This window comes from Odocoileus virginianus, chromosome 19, assembly GCF_023699985.2.
Source record: "Odocoileus virginianus isolate 20LAN1187 ecotype Illinois chromosome 19, Ovbor_1.2, whole genome shotgun sequence".
Lineage (NCBI taxonomy): Eukaryota > Metazoa > Chordata > Mammalia > Artiodactyla > Cervidae > Odocoileus > Odocoileus virginianus.
Window position 1 is genome coordinate 49,979,635 of NC_069692.1, and position 17,812 is coordinate 49,997,446.

Sequence of the window (17,812 nt, forward strand, 5' to 3'; positions counted from 1 at the left end):
CTCCGAGTCACCAGTTTTGGGGACCTCCTGGGAGGAGAGGTGTGTGGGGGAAGCCGTTTACCCTAAGCTTCCGTGGCCACCTCCCCGCCGCTGTTACCAGCTGACCCTGATGTGTGAGCCAGGGCTCAGCGCCCAGCATCCCGCTTTCCTGTGAGATGTTAGACCAAATGTCAGGGTTTCCCTCCTGCTCTCGGGCGCTTTGCCTTCTCGGCACCGTGACTCCCCAGGACACTTTTGTAACTGTACATTAAGCAAATTTCTTTCCTAATACAGCAAAATTCAAGCATGGAAACATTTAGTGTTAAGCAATTACTACAGAACATTAGTCACGCGCTTTGGGTTCCATTTGAAAATTAAATAGTGAGACCTGATGGAAAAGGTTCCATTATCCAGCAAAGAGGCCGTCCACTGCAAGGGCTGAGGGCTTCTCTGTTGCAAAAATGCTAACAACCATATGCTGCCCTCTTGTTTCTGAATGCAAAGCTGTGTTGCCTAAAACCGGAAATGCGGAGGGATAGATATTGCTGTAGGCCCCGGGTTTCAGGCCCAAGAGCAAAAGATGGGAACCCAGAGGAGCAGCAGAGAGGGGTTCTCCCTGCGAGAGCAGGTGCAGGTTATGTGGCTGTGAAAGATGGAAAAGAAAGTAGATGTACGCCATAAACAAGTTTCTGTTTCATTTCATCAAAATCACCTTATAATGTAAAGGTATAATACAACTATCAACTTTGAGGGATTAGACTAAGAAAAGAGCATGTGAAACAGATTTCAATTAAGTAAGTCCAAAAGATAGTTGGGGGGAGGGGGAAGGTAGGCTGGAAAATTCAGCAGTTAAGACTTGAAATTAAAGAGTTAAAAAAAAGTGGCAGATTTTTAGAGTCCAAGGGTAATAAAATGTGGGTAATATTGACCAACTGTTTCAACCTTTTATAAAGTGCTTTCACGTTTGAACATGCTAGCTGACCTGTGGGTTGGTTTGGAAAGAATTATGCATTTTCCCTGTTTATGAATGAAGAAAACTGAGGACCAGAGGAGTTCAAATAACTCGCCTGCTTCACCAGGGTAGTAATCGCATGAGCTAGGATTCCCACTCAGGTCTCTGACCGCAAAACCCTGTGTATTTTCTCTACTGTTGCCCAGTGACTACCCCATGGTACAAGGTTCATAGCCAAGATTCACGTGATAGTTTGCTGACTGTACCTGGAACTCAGCAAGAATAACATTATAGGATGCAGTCAATCCCAGGATGACAGCAGGAGGGCTGAGATGCTTTGCAAGCATGAAGCAGAATCAAGCATATGAACTGTTACATGCCAATTATATTTTAAAAAAGAAAAAAGTCTGATAACTTAAAATGATTCTAACATGTGATAGTTTATGAGCCAAGATGCAACAACACACTGGCAGACTTCACTCCACGATGGGTCTCCCATTGCAAAATCAATTTTATCTTAAGGAAGTATTTGCATTGGAAAATCTGTGATGGAATGGAAGGACCAGAATGTTAACTTCAGTTCTTCACTTCCTCATGATAACACTCACCATCTCTCAGTCTGTTTTGCAGTGTGTGGAAGAGTCTTTCAAAGCACTGAAGTCTGTGGAAACTGTGACTGCCTTACATGCTTATTCAAATATACCTCTGAGCTCTCTGAATGTTATTACAAGGTAGGTAAGTGGTTAGAAATAACTGTTACATGTTTAAAAGATGAGAATCAATGAAGAAAAGTGACCAAGTCAAAACAACTTTTCTGATAAGTTGATAATTGAAGAAATGCTACATATAAATTTAAAATAAGTCAGGATGTGGCTGCATGCATACTCAGTCATGTCTGATTCTTTGCAACCCCATGGACTGTAGCCTGCCAAACTCCTCTGTCCATGGGATTTTCCAGGCAAGAATACTGGAATGGGTTCCTATTTCTTACTTCAGGGAATCTTCCTGACCCAGAACTTGAAAAGTCAGGATAGTGCCAACATATTTTATGAAGTTAAAAATCCCCCTCTCTCTATAGCCCCAAGTTCCCAAATAACTTGATACAAATTATCCTTTTTGCCATAGTAGATGATGTTTCTTCTATGCTGTTTCCTTTTCTTAATTTCCCACTTAGAACTCATCCCAACTTGTATTCCGTCCTCAATATTCCATTAAAATTCTTATTGAGGTCTCAGAAGAGATCCATCTGGTCGATTTCCAAGGTTATTTTTCTCTCCTCATCTTACTGGACTCTCAGAAGCTTTTGAAAGTTAATCACTTCCTCATTAAAGCACTCATCTGTCTCAGCTTTTCCATTTATTTTCTTTTCCTCCCTCTTATGTGCTGCAGCTCAGCCAAGTCTCCATTGCTGGCTCTTTCTCATCACCCTGCCTTCTAAATGCTGAGTTGTGTAGTTGTCTTTTTTCTCATATTCTCTTTTGGATGAACTCATCCATTCCCATGGTTTTAAATACCATCTCTTGAGTTGCAAACACCTTTTATTCCCATGTCTTCCCATCACAGGAAACGTTGCATATCTAGTTTGTCGAGTGAGACTCTTTGGCATCACTCTTCAGCCCTTCTTACTTCTCATCCTGCACATCAAATCCACCAGCAGTGCCATCTGTTGTGTTCAGAACACATCTTGATCTGCCCAATCTTCTCCACCTCTGCTTCTCCTCCATAGTTAAAGACATCCTTATCTCTCATCTGGATGGCCTCGGTGGTCTCCTAACTGTCCTCCAGTTTTCTGTTCTACACCTTCTCCCACTACCACTGGATCCTAAACCTCTCTCTTCCACACTATCAAAGTGATAGATGAATGGATGGAGAAATGACCGTGACAAATGCTTATCTGTCTCATTTGCTTCTCTTCTTTCACAAGGCTCTAAAAAGTCTGGTCTCTTCTTCCTACTCCAACTCCGTAAGAAGCTTGCCCCTCACTTCACAAGTCTTCTAACCCTATGAGAACATGCCAAGCTCTTTCCTACCTCAGGGCCTCTTCACTTGCAGTTTCTTTTTCTTGAAACATCACCTGATCCCTTAGCACCTCACAAACCATGTTCCTTCTTAACTTCACTTTTCACTCTGTGGAGGTTTGGAAGTCTTCTCAGGTCTCCTCATCTAAGGAAGCCTCTCTCCCTCACATTCCACAGTTATTCCCTAGCACAGCACATTTTCAGATTATTCATTTGTTAACAGTTCACCTTCTATCACTTCCATGGGGATTATTCACCAAAGGGGCATGATCCACATCTGTTTTGACCACTCTTATATCCCAAGCACCTTAGCCGAGAGCCTGGCACAGTAGTAGACATTCACAAAATTATTGATGAAAGATTGAAGGAGCTACACTATGGAAGCCAAACAAATTCAAAAGAATGTGACTTGGTTTTTTGGTTTTATTTTTCTCAGGAAGACGCCAGGAGAATTTGTATAAACAGGTGGACTATATACACAAAGAAAACCATTTTGAATAGATCAACTGGCAGCAAAGTGGATGAAGACCATTTAGGGGAGTGCAGACCTATAATTAACGGAAGGAGGCCTTCTCTAGGATGAATTCTGAGTAAGAAAATGCCCACCAGGATGGGGCTACTCAGGGGAATAGGATGTGCACAGAGATGTCTCTGCATAGCGAAGTCTTGTAGAATGATAAATACTTTCTCAAAGGGAATACTTCATTGTCTGTGTCTTTGCAGATTAAGCTGGACAAGATACTAGAAGATTCACAGTGAGGAATAAATTCCATGGACTAATAAATGTCATTGTGACTGCCATTAAAAGTTTCCATTACGGACTGAGCAATGAATTCACTGAAGTGAGAAAGCTTTGATGTCATATGCATTCAAAATATCTGTGTAAATGAAACTTGAGAATCATTCATTTTGAAAAATGACTTATTAGAGCTAATTTTGCTTGCCTGCATAAAAGACAAAATCCCCTAACCCAGCAGCAAAAACAAAATACTGAAGAAGGAAAAGGCTTTCTTTCACCATAGCTATATGAGGGAAAAAAATTTAAATAAGAGAAAGATGCTTCTGCCCAATGATCAGTTCTATAATTGTTTCTGTTAGTGACATAGTCTCTAGTTCCCAAGCATGACCATAATATTTTGTCTAATACCCTGAATATTGACTTAATTATAGCAATCAAGTTTCTGTAGCAATATTCAAGGTATAATGGTAATCAAATAATAATCACACAACCTTACATCTGAAGTGCTCCTTACAATTTTCAAAGGATTTTTCACATACATTATCCAATTTGATGTTCACCGCAGCTGAACACCTGTGGCACCTGTGATGTGCCATTATAGCTAAAATGTTTTACCTTTCAAAACATTACATTGAGATCTCCAGAATTCATGTCCAGAGGAAAATTGGCATATAAAAAGTTAGCACAGAATGCTGTCCCTTTTTATGCACTTATAAACTGAGAGAGATTTGGCTGAGCATGTTTTGAGATACATCGTTAAATTTATGCCTGAATACTCAGAAAACCTGGAGCAGCTACACTTTGTTTAAAACAGCAACTGTGCGATTGACTATCTAATTCTGTTTGGTTAAAAGAAAAGCTAAGGCCAGATATGTCAGGAGAATAAGAGAAACCACTTGATGTGCTTACACTGGAGCAAAGTGTTTCACAGGAATTCAAGTAATGGAGGAGTCACAGAGAAACCTAGGGATTCACAGGAGAAGAAGCTAGTGTGCCCCTCCCACAGGGTCGGACAGGGGAGATGGCCCAGCGACCTGAGCCCGGGGGCTGAGGCATCCAGCCAAGGCTGGAGGCATCACGGACCTGCAGAAAGACACAAGGTGCTGCCCAAAGCAGAGCGAGGAGGAGAAACCCCTCGGCTTCCCTCTTCTCATCAGCCTCCAGTCTCACAGTGTTTCCTCCTGGCCAGTCCTCTCACCTAGCCAGAGCTTGCATCAACCCCCAAGAGACCCAGGGGGACGGGAAAAGATGGACTCCGGAGCCACACCCAAGTTGAGACAACTTTTGAGTGAGGAAATGTGTCCTATTTAGATATACCAGCTACCAGCCACAGAGTAAAGACCAGTGTGGCCATGAGTCCAAACAAATACTGACCTATCTTCTTACACTGACATATCTATAATTTTTTAAAAAAATAAATGGAATCACAACCCAAGGTTTAAACTATATCTCACAGTCCTCAGTGGCTCGAGAATACAGATGCCTCCTTTTCCCTCATTTGCTTCACAGCGTCCTGCAGTTGTCTATATACACACCATGCACTCCACACATTTCGTTCCTTAACTGAAAGGGAAGGACTTAAATCCTAATCACAACGTCATCGTTCTTAGCTTTAAGGAAAACAGCTAGATGATATCCAGGACTGAAGGCATCACGAGAAATTCTACCATGGGCATATTGCAATGAATCCATAATTGTGGAAATCTAAAAATTTTCAGAACTGTTTAACAAGTCCGTTCTGGGAATGGATACAGTTTGCAAAATGGCAGCTAACATATTTCCTGAAAGAAAGAAACCAGAGAGTATTAAGAGGGGAGAGAAGTTGGGTATGCTTTTATGCCAAGAAACACAACTTGACGCATTTATGAAACTTTCTGCAGGGAATAATTGGGGGTTAGCCGCACAGGCGGCTCCCCTGGAGATAGGAGCCTGTTCTGCGGGCGCCGCCTCGGGTCGGGAGCCGCCCTCTCGCTTTGCGGCCTCCTGCTTACTTGAATAAACACTTCCACCCACTCTGTGGCTTTGTTTTCTCTCGCTTCTTGCTGTTCCTCGCCTCCACTTTTCCTCAGCAGCACTGTATTCTGTGCCGCAGTGGCAGCTTTCCCCCTCTTCTCTTTCTTCTCCCGACCACTTCCCACCTCGGCAAACTGCGAACACCCACTCCTCTGGAGGCGACTTTCTGAATCGCGGCGAGCCTCTTTCCCTGACACCCCCGAAGCTCGGGCGGCATCTGGCTGTCCTCCGCTGCCCCGGCTGCGGCTTCGCAGGCCAGAGGCGCCTGCGCTGGGCCCGCCCTCCTCACTCCGGGAGGCCTCAGACTGCGCCGCGGCCTCACGTCAGCGGGCGGCCGCTCGCTTCTGTCTTCACGCGGCCTTCCGGGTCTCAGGACGCCGCCGGGCTCCCTGCTGATGCCCTAGGCAGCCTTCTGCTTCTCCTCCAGCGTCGGAGTATCATCTTCCCTGACGGCTGGCCACAGACAGTGTGGCAGTTAACCACTCACTCTGCCCGCACAGGACGTCACACCGGACTGGGCCTTCATGGCCGCAGTCCTGTTCCCAGACCCTGCTGGCTGCACACATCTACGCTTCATCCGTTCCGTGTCATTATTCCGTAAGACCAAGGGTCTGACCAGGGTTACGTGCACTCGATAAAGTGACTCTCAGGATAACATTCAGGCGCACGACTGTCTCTTTGAGTCAGCGTAAAACTGGTCAGGACAGAAAGATTCAGGTCCTAGATTCTCTCTGCACTTGCATGGTAACCTTGAACGAACGACTTTACTTCAAGGATTAGAACAACTTATCCGTTGTACAGAGCTGTTGTGAAGATTAATTAATTCACATTTTAAGGTGATTTGATGATCAGCTAATGAAAGATGCTATATAAATGCTAATTTTATTATTCATTCCCACATCTATATATTCAGCTGCCTCCTAAAATGGTCACCCTAAGCAATTACTGACTATTAAACTCTTTGAAAGAATGAAAATGAAAAACTGAATTTTCATTCTGAATCCTGAATTTTCTTCCTTTTCAAGATGTGAGCCTTGTGATTCCTAAGTTATTTAAATGCAGATCTTTTGGCTGAATCATACTTATATATGATGCTTATATTTAATACAGAGATTTGGAAAAATTACCATGGAACAAAGCAGCACTTGGAAATCCAGTCTTTTGTTCAAGCACACACAATCTGTACAATATCAAACCCAGAAAGGTGTTTAGGCTTTTAGACTAAAACATTTTTATAACAAGCAAAATAGTGTAATGTTTCCATTCTAACCCCTCTAGCACATTTTAGAGAGTCATTCTATATAGAAAAACCACATATGGTCATTATGATTATTTATGGTGTTATGCTCTTATATTCATAATCACTGAAATTCTTTTAGAAACTTTTGTGACTTTCAATAAATGTTATGTAGTTTGTGTTTACGTGGTTAATATTGTAATAGACCTGCTACTGTCACATATATGCAAGTTAGACACAGTAGCTATTCTGCTAATTCAGAATGATGGAATGTTTTTGTCTTGAGGGAGCTCTGGCCACTCAGGACTGAACTTGGACTCACTGCCCCTATGCCTTTGGTTCCAAGGAATGATTTTCCTCAGAAACTGTATTTTGTTTGACACTGATTTAAAATTCAGGGATTTATCCTAGATCTCTTCTGCATGCCTATTTTGGTCTAGAATTTCCTCAACCCAGTTGGGAAGAACTTCAAAATTATACCACACAGCAAGTTATATAAACTTTAAGGATCTCTCTTCATCTTGACATAGTACAAGGCACAGCTTTGTGGGGAGAAGGGAGGGGTAATTTGCTTTGGGCACTTTTGAACACTAGAACCTAAGATTATCAGCAAACATCTGATAGAAAGAGCAGGCAAGGTCTCTTTTTCGTGGCCTCTCGGAGGCTGTCGGCCACTTCAGAATGAAGCTGAACATCTCTTTCCCGGCCACTGGCTGCCAGAAGCTCATTGAAGTGGACGATGAACGAAAACTTCGTACCTTCTACGAGAAGCGTATGGCCACAGAAGTTGTTGCTGACGCTCTGGGTGAAGAATGGAAGGGTTATGTGGTCTGAATCAGTGGCGGGAACGATAAGCAGGGTTTCCCCATGAAGCAGGGTGTCTTGACCCATGGCCGAGTTCGCCTGCTACTGAGTAAGGGGCATTCCTGTTACAGACCAAGGAGGACTGGAGAGAGAAAGCGCAAATCTGCACGGGGTTGCATTGTGGATGCCAATCTGAGTGTTCTCAACTTGGTCGTCGTGAAAAAAGGGGAGGATATACCTGGACTCACTGATACTACAGTGCCTCGTCGCCTGGGTCCCAAAAGAACTAGCAGAATCCGCAAACTTTTCAATCTCTCTAAAGAAGATGATGTCCGCCAGTATGTTGTGCGAAAGCCCCTAAACAAAGAAGGTAAGAAACCTAGGACTAAAGCACCCAAGATTCAGCGTCTCGTGACTCCACGAGTTCTGTGACACAAACGCCAGCGTATTGCTCTGAAGAAACAGCGTACTAAGAAAAACAAAGAAGAGGCTGCAGAACATGCTAAACTTTTGGCCAAGAGAATGAAGGAGGCCAAAGAAAAACGGCAGGAACAGATTGCCAAGAGACGGAGGCTGTCCTCTCTGAGAGCTTCTACTTCTAAGTCTGAGTCCAGTCAAAAATGAGATGTTCCAAGAGTAACAAATAAATAAGATCAGACATCAAAAAAAAAAAAAAAAAAAAGAAAGAAAGAGCAGGCAATCAATTATAGTGTATTGTGAAATAATTTGTTATGTTAAGACAATTAGAAATGCATATAAAATAATGCATGTATTACACTGTATACTGAACATATGCAATATATCAGTAGTATTGCTGTTGTTGTTTAGTTATTAAGTCATAACCAACTCTACTGTGACCCTGTGGACTGCAGCCCGCTAGGCTCCTCTGTTCGTGGTATTTCCCAGGCAAGAATACTGGAGTGGGTTGCCATTTCCTTCTCCCGGGGATCTTCCTGACCCAGGGATTGAACTCGTGTCTCCTGCATTGCAGGTGTATTCTTTACCACTGAGCCTCCAGGGAAGCCCATATCAATAGTGGGTTTATAGAAAAATTTCAAAGTAAAGAATATAAAAGTTACATACAAAACAGTAACAGGGTGTCTATCAAAGATATGACTTGTCTTATTTGACTTAGATTTTACTTGATTAATTGTTATAAAATGAGTGATATTGATACCTGTTGACTACTCTTTGCATCACTTTGTGGGTAAGAAAGAACACAAGGGGAGCTTACTTTATTGCAAAAGTCATGTGTTTGGACCTCAGAGTCCTGACTCTTGGCCTGCTTAATTTATATGCCTCCCAAGAGTTCACAATTCAAGACCAAAACATTTAGTGGTCATAATTCTGCAAGAGCTAAAAGCAAAATACTTATTCTGAAAGATATCAATCTATGGTAATCATACGTTTATAATCAGTGTAATGGTAGACCTCATTGAGACATTCCAATTTTGTTATTTCAAGAGCTGCCCTCACACAAAAACTCCAGACCTTGGCTAAAGTCTGTAATGTCATCCTGAAACTACTTCAACCATCAAAAACCTCTAGTACCCAAGAAATGTCAGGAGGATCTTCTGTTTGTTCAGGAAAGCTCTTACTGGTTCCCATTATGACAAAATTATTACATATAAGTATCTTTTTAAAATAAGAGGGTTTCTTTGTAAAAATGTAGAAAGGGGATTCTGATGCTCTGCTGGAAGAAAACAGAATTTTAATCCCAACATACCAACACAAAAGCACAAAAGCTAAAGCTAAGGGCACTGCACTTCTCCCCAATGTGGTGCCCCATGAATCGGTTTATCTAGCTATCTATATCTACCTATCATCTATCAATCAGTCTATCTACCAGTCTCTCCATTGATCTATCAATCTATTTATTGATCTGTCTACTTATTTATCTATCAGTCTAGGAATCTATATATCAGTCAGACTGTCTATCAGTCTAGCTGTCTTTCAAATATTAAGGGAAAACTTGGTCCATTGCTTACTTCTAAAGAACTCATCGATATCGTTGATCCAGTTTCACTTCTTGATAATCCTGCATTTTCATCCAACTCAGAGGCCATGAAGTTCTTCACAGCTGTGCGAGGCTCAAAGGGCAAATTCTGCATATGTTCCTGGGGTGCGAGATGTTGCTCTAAGTTCATATTGAACTGGTCCATGACAGGAGGATTCATGTTGAATTCAGGATTCACTTTGTAGTGCAGTAGCCTTTCATGGGGCAGGGTTTCCATGCCAATATTCATTTTGCTTTCTTCTTTCATTGATGGCTGGGTATTTACAGAACTTCTAGGCATCACAATATAGTCACTCTCCATCATTCTCTCTTGAGGATGGACTATGTCCATATCCGCCCCTCTCAAATTATCATCTGTACATAAGTACACAGTTCTCCGCAATTCACTGTTCTCTTTTTTCAAACATTGGTTGCCCAGCTCATTCATACCCATGGGCATGTGTAGACCTGTGGGCTGCTGAATAATGACTTTGGAAATGACGTTTCCAGGCAAGGTTGAATAGCTAAGCGCTTCAGTGTTTGTTCCTTTTTCTTCTTCATCATCATTCAGAGAAATCCTGGAGAGGGTGCCTGTTATTGTTGCTGCTCTGCAGGGACCAATATCTTTATGAAGAACTGTGAATCAGAACATAAAAGCAAAAAAAGAAAGTTAATGCATGCTTATCATTTATTATTACATTCTGTTGTTCCTCATTTTACTAAACATTTTTTTTTTGTTCCTCATTTTACTAAACATTTTTCTTAATAAAATAAAAATTATCAAAAATTACATTTCTATTTTTTTGTACCCGGTCCAGATTACTGAATCTTTCTATATTGATTCCGATATGCTCTGATTCTGATATGATAGATGTCAGGTGGCTAAAGCATATCTGAAAGCTGATAAACAGATTTTCAAAAATCTCAGTGCCCTACCTTAAGTAGCTCTGCCTTACTTTCACAGGAAAGGAAGGTTCCCTGAGAAATTTTCTCCGTCAGTGAACTGCAAAGGGCTTTATAAAATTATGGATATGTTCACAAGAGTTTGACTTTTTCTTAAAGGGTTCCCCTCTGAAGTATTCTACAAGTTCTACTCATTAAAATACTTCTTGAAAGAGGTAATCAATGAGAATTTCATCCCACTGTGTCAGAAATACCTTCAAACTTTATGCATGTTGAAAACTAAGGAGTATTTATCTATGAAGTCCATATAGTCAAGTAGATACAGGGTTCAAATATATTTATCATTTTCAGTCCGAGGTAGGAAAAGCAAGGCCTTTTCTTTTTACAAGATCAATCCATCCATATGCTCCAATGCCCATGAGGGGGTATTAAAAGTGCCAACTGACTTTAAGCAGAAAAAACTGTATAAGCCTCTAAAACTTCCATTTTAAGCCTGTGAAATAATGACTTAGAAAAGTTAAAAATGCATGATACCTTGTAGTAAGAAAGAGAACAAAATGAAAACATAAAACGACATCAAAGAAAAAACCATCACCAGACTAGTTCAGAATTATTTATTAAAATATATTTTAGTTGTTTCTCTTTTCCACCTCTCTATAAAGAAGGAAGCCATATTTTATGAGTAATGGAGGCAGAATGACTTGACATCTGCTTAGTTGTGAACAGCTGACAGTTTCAAGGTCTAAGAGAATGAAATTCTGAAGAAATATTCTTGGTGATGGTCGTGTTGAAAACAGACAGACCAGCACTGTGTGCATACTGGTTCAACATGGGCTCCCAGTGCTGCCTTATCAATAGGCAGAGCCATTTTCACTGACTGTTTCATTAGGCATAGATAACTAAAGTATTTGGTTTATTATCTCCTCGTGAAAAGTCTCAGATATATTCAGGGTTACCCATCATTATCAAATTTTCAAATAGCATCCTAATTATTATGCATTAAAGCAAGGGTTGAAAATAGAAAATTCTGAATGTCTTTCCCTATTACAAAGAAGAGAAGCTTTCAAATTATTTCAAGACAGGTATCATTCATGTAATATCACTTATCTTAGAGTTATTGTATTTAATTTTGCACTAGGTTTCTCTTTCTTTTTATATATTAAAGATGTTATTCAATTATAGTCCAATAAAAGTTTTTTCAAAAGAGCAGAAAAAAGGCAAAAAAAAAAAAAACAAACAAAGATGTTAAATCTACATCACATTTTTATTAATCTACAATTTGGTGTGACTTTTTATATTTAACTATTCTATTTAAGAATTAGAATAATTCCATTAAAAAAAATTATTTCCAAATGTCTTAATGTAATATATAGGTCATGAATTGAGATTGTCAGGAGCAATTTACATAAAAATATTCAGAGATAAAGTATGTTAAATTAATGGATTTAGTAATATTCCAAAAAGAAGCCCTTAAAATAATTCCAAATTCTGGCAAGAATATTTTAAATTTTTAACTGTAATCAAATATTAATCCAAAATTTATAGCAATATAATTTAAAGGCTAGTTATGGGGACCTATTATATTTTATTAAGTACATATAGATAATTTTTTACTTTTGTGAGTATACCATAAACTACAAAGTAAATCTTGGTACTGAATATTGATTTCATAATCTGCATTTCCCTGGTGGTTCAGACAGTAAAGAATCTGCCTGCAGTCAAAGATACCCAGGTTCAATCCCTGGGTCAGGAAGCTCTCCTGGAAAAGGAAACAGCACTCCACTCCAGAAGTCTCACCTAGGAAATCCCAGGCACAGAGGAGCCAGGTGGGCTACACTCCATGGGGTCACAAAGAGTTGGACACAACCAAGCGACTAACACTTTCAATTTCAATCTAGATTTGTATAACACACATTTAGTTTGTATAAATATAGTATAATTTGTAGTTATAGTAGCACATTTTTATCAGTGATACAGCCATCTTTACTGAAAATTTGTATATCAAATATTTGGGGAAATACAATTCTTCCTATGAAGTAGTGTTGACTCTATATGAGAAATGTAGCTATTTCTTTGACATGCTCAAAATGTAGATATCCAAATTTTGAATACACAACATAAACAAATTGACACCACCTACACATACAGACACGATGTTGAAGTGATGAGACTTTTGAGAGAAATAAATCAAGTAGTGAAAGGCAAAATGCAAACAAAACCAAAACACAGCAAAAAGCACTTGAATATTTTGCATAATCAGATATATGCACCACTCTTTGGGAAAGCAAATTTCAAAAAAACTTGGAGAACGATTACTCAGAGACCAGAAATTGAGGCTTTGACACTGAATATACAATGTGGAAGGAAATCTTCAGAAAAGCACAACAGCAAGTTCTTGATAAGCTCAGCTAAAAAAGGGCACAGACCGAAAGTGAAAACATTAAAAGATTTTTTTTTCTAATAAAATAATGGTACTGGCCTAATATTAAGAAGGATGCAATGAATCTGGGGAAATGCATGTTTTAACAAAAGAGAACAACATGAGTATCAGTCCTTTATTTGTAAAGTTTGGAAGAAGACTTATTTAGATGGCATTCTTATCAAAGTTTCAATGGCCAAACAATTTCAAATGGATAGAATGGTAACTTATAACTAGTAAGATAATAGCAAATAGAGATAAATGCAAAGGCTAGTTTTTCTTAAGGGAAAAAGAAAAAAAGTAGAACCTTTACATAATCATAGACTGGGAAATCCCTGACAGCTACTACAAAAAGTCTTGGGGATTTTAAATGATAAGCAGTTGACATTAGTATTTTACCAGCTGCTATGAAAATCAGATGTGAATGTTCACAACATTAATATAAGGAAAAGAGCCAACTGTAATAAACGCTGGCTAAAATGGGCACCATAATTAAAATTTGGGTACCATAGTTTTAAAAGACTGACACCAGAGGGCACTATGTCTGCCTGGGAGGATGCTGATAGCAAATATCTGGATAAAGCCTAGGTGGATATTCACTCTTTTTCTCAAAGGTGCCATTAGAACCAATGAATAAAAAATAAAAGAAAGTATATTTTTTCCCAGTATAAAGAAGCATTATTCATCTGCTTTTGGCTTTTGGTGGTGTCCACAGGCTGTATATTGTCACGCTGCTTATTTAACTTATATGCAGAGTATATCATGAGAAATGATGGGCTGGATGAAGCACAAGCTGGAATCAAGATTGCTGGGAAAAATATCAATAACCTCAGATATGCAGATGATGCTACCCTTATGGCAGAAAGTGAAGAAGAACTAAAGAGCCTCTTGATGAAAGTAAAAGAGAAGAGTGAAAAAGTTGGGTTAAAGCTCAACATTCAGAAAACTAAGATCATGGCATCTGGTCCCATCACTTCATGGCAGATAGATGGGGAAACAGTGGAAACAGTGGCTGACTTTATTTACTTGGGCTCCAAAATCACTGCAGATGGTGACTGCAGCCATGAAATTAAAAGACACTTGTTCCTTGGAAGGAAAGTTATGACCAACCTAGACAACATGTTAAAAAGCAGAGACATTACTTTGCAAACGAAGGTCTGTCTAGTCAAAGCTACGGTTTTTCCAGTGGTCATGTATGGATGTGAGAGTGGGACTATAAAGAAAGCTGAGCGAAGAATCGATGCATTTGAACTGTGGTGTTGGAGAAGACTCTTTAGAGTCCCTTGGACTGCAAGGAGATCCAACCAGTCCATCCTAAAGGAAATCAGTCCTGAATGTTCATTGGAAGAACTGATGTTGAAGCTGAAACTCCAATACTTTGGCCACCCTGATGCAAAGAACTGACTCACTGGAAAGGACCCTGATGCTGGGAAAGACTGAAGGCAGAAGAAGAATGGGATGACAGAGGATGAGATGGTTGGATGGTATCACTGACTCAATGGACATGAGTTTGAGTAAGCTCTGGTGGTGGTGATGGATAGGGAGGCCTGGCATGCTGCAGTCCATGGGGTCGCAAAGAGTTGGACACGACTGAGCAACTGAACTGAACTGACAGGCTGGAAGGCAGCTATTGGGGACATGGTCACCAGGATCCAGGTCTCTAAGCAGGGCATGTGCATGCTCTTTCGTGGTCCCCTCTGCAAATACAGCAATAAAGCTATAACACACACACACACACACACACACACACACACACACAATGGTGTTTCATCCTTCCAACATGGATGATGAACCTGAGGCACAGAGAGACATCAACCTGACTGGCCTTGCACCTGACAACCAGTGAGAGATGGATGGAAGGCTTATCTCCAAGTCAGTGCTTTGCTGTGATCTGTGCTCCCAGTCAACCATTTTCACCTCCTCCCATTCCCCATTCACATTCTCTCTCTCTCATTCCCTCCTCCTCCCCCACATTTGCTATTACAACGCTTCCAGCTGACTCAATTTACTCATCTATAGGAATATATGATGTGCAAACTACACCACTTTCTTTAAAACAAACAAACAAAAAACACAAAAATTTTTTGACATCTAATGATTGCATTTTCAAAATTCAAATATTCTTACCTGATCGACAAGCAATGTCTACATCCTTTTCAAAGTCTGTCTGTAACAAGAAATAATAAGACATAGAATCATCATTTAATGAAGACCTCAAGTTTATACTGACCGTATTATCTAAAGTTAACAAATATCTAACTAGGCAGTACCAGGATATTGTTAATACTTTGTGTAAAGGAAGTTTCTCAAGGAATAATCAAATTGCTTTCAAGAGTATTTTCTAGCAACCATATGTTGGATAAAATCAGTTGTAAATATGTTGTATAGTTTTAATAAGGCAATATTGTACCTATGGTCCTCTAACACCAGATATGAAAGAACAGAATTTTAAGGCAATTCCTTAATGAAATTAATTAAGGAATTTCAATTCCACAATGAAAATACTAGAATGTGAAATATTGTGAAGATACTTAAATAAATGTCCTTGTTATTTACATTTTTAAAAATTCACATTGAATATACTATTAATAATGTAATATCCTATAATATAGCTTCGTCAAACCCTTAACAATCAAACTAGGATTTTCTGATGATCCCTTTTAATGCAAATCTGACAAAAGACTTAGGGTTTAGGAATTAAAGTTGAAGGTTAAACAATACTAATCTGGCCCAGAACCTGCTAGAGTTTAGTTCCATCCTCATATTTTCTCCAAACTTTTATTGTAAACAAATAGTTGTTGCTGTTCAGTCGCTAAGTTGTGTCCAACTCTTTGCAACCCCGTAAACTTCAGCATGCCAGGCTTCCCTGCTTCACTATCTCCTGGAGTTTGCTCAAACTCACGTCTATTGAGTCAGTGATGCCACCCAACCATCTCATCCTCTGTCACCCTCTTTTCCTTCTGCCCTTAATCATTCCCAGCATCAGGGTCTTTTCCAATGAGTCAATGCTTCACATCAGGTGGCCAAAATATTGGACCTTCATCTTCAGCATTGGTCCTTCCAATGAATAATCAGGGTTGATTTCGTTTAGGATTGACTGGTTTGATCTCCTTGAAGTCTGAGAGAATCTCAAGAGTCTTCTCCAGCACCACGATTCTAAAGCATCCATTTTTTGGCACTCAGCCTTCTTTATGGTCCAACTCTCACACCCATACATGACTACTGGAAAAACCACAGATTTGACTAGACAGACCTTTGTCGACAAAGTAATGTCTCTGCTTTTTAATAAACTGTCAAGGTATGTCATAGCTTTTCTTCCAAGGAGCAAGCATCTTTTAATTGCATGGCTGCAGTCATTGTCCACAGTGATTTTGGAGCCCAAGAAAATAAAATCTGTCACTATTTGATTAATTTATTTTTAATGGTGAAATTATATTAGCCTGTTTTAATCAATATTTAGATTCAAGATATCAGTATTCATCTCTTTATTTTTAAAAAGAAATTAATTACTCTTTCTCCTGTTTTAGTTACTAGTGTATCATTTAGGCTATTTTTGTGTTGCTTAATACAAACACATTGACAATAAATCAGGTATATTATGAAGAAGAAAACTCTATTAAGCCTTGCTGTTAATGACATAGCTTAAAGCTCACTTCATTTCTAAAATATACGGAAGTGGTTATGTGTAAAGGATCCCTTATCCGAACAGCAGTCAGAACTCATGTGCAGTGGTTGGCCATTCTGCTGGGAGCATGTTTGCCCTTCTTGCTTTAGGGCAGTGGTCCTTGTCACGGGTCTCCCCCCCCAGGCCCGGTCCCACCCCAGGGATCCTGGTTTCCTTGGTCTGGAGTGCAGGTCCTCTGAGGAGTTTGAAGGGCAGGCTAGGTGGGGACCAGGGCAGGTCTGGATTTCAGTCCAGATCTGCAGGTGCAGCATGTTTTGATCTATATACAAGCATGATCCTACAGATACACTGCTAACCCTAATTCTGTGTGAGGATGAACATACCCCCCACCCCCCGCCCCGCATTGCCCAGAAACCCCACACTCAACACACCAGTCTGCCAGTAACACATCCAGGACTCCCAACCAGTCCAGACGCAGCCATCATCTGGTATCAAAGCTCCAAGTCTGTGACTGAACTAGAGTCAAACTCAGAAGAGAACTCTGACACTATTTCACTAGTAAGAATATTTGTTTATTCCCTTGAGAAACCGTGACTGAATGAATGCTCAGGGGAAGCTACAGCTCACCATGATCTGCGCGTGCCCGTTGGGAAACGAACTGGAAGAATCAGCATTGATCGGGTCCTGACAGTTTCTCAGTCGACATCGAAATGCGTCCTGAACCTGTGAAAAAAGGACAGACGCTCATTTTCATCTCTCAGTAATTACCGAATACTGTCTATATTGGCAACTGACTGAAAAAACTGTTATTGCTGTTTTCATGATCTAACACACATTTTGTTTGCTGTTTTCTATGACCAGAGAATTCATCACTGGCCGTCAGCAGAGACAGAGGTGCTGGAGACTCCTGAGCTGTGCCTATGGCTGTCTGGTTCAATACTAATCATTCTTGCCAGAGGGCAGGCTTATTTCCTTTGCTACAAACAATGTGCCTGTCTTTCAAGGGGGGTTTACTATTTGATATGGCATAATCTTCATAATGGCTTTAAACATTGTGAAAAATGAGATTACTCAATGATTTGTTGACCAAAATTTAATTTGGGATTTTCCTTTTCTTGCTTTACCTT

General features: G+C 40.0%; 1 protein-coding gene and 1 pseudogene across 3 annotated transcripts in view; one reads left to right on the plus strand and one right to left on the minus strand.

Moving 5' to 3' along the window:
* ADGRB3 (adhesion G protein-coupled receptor B3) overlaps positions 1-17,812 on the minus strand; it is an 856,417-nt gene that overhangs the window by 18,706 nt on the left and 819,899 nt on the right. For all 3 annotated transcript variants that reach the window (XM_070450225.1, XM_070450226.1, XM_020897092.2), the window contains 3 exons: positions 17,313-17,408; positions 15,188-15,227; positions 9,731-10,374 (listed from right to left, as the gene is read on the minus strand). In XM_070450225.1, the coding sequence (XP_070306326.1) occupies positions 9,731-10,374; positions 15,188-15,227; positions 17,313-17,408 (780 nt within the window). The remainder of the gene's footprint in view (positions 1-9,730; positions 10,375-15,187; positions 15,228-17,312; positions 17,409-17,812) is intronic.
* On the plus strand, positions 7,582-8,432 carry LOC110139337 (small ribosomal subunit protein eS6-like; annotated as a pseudogene).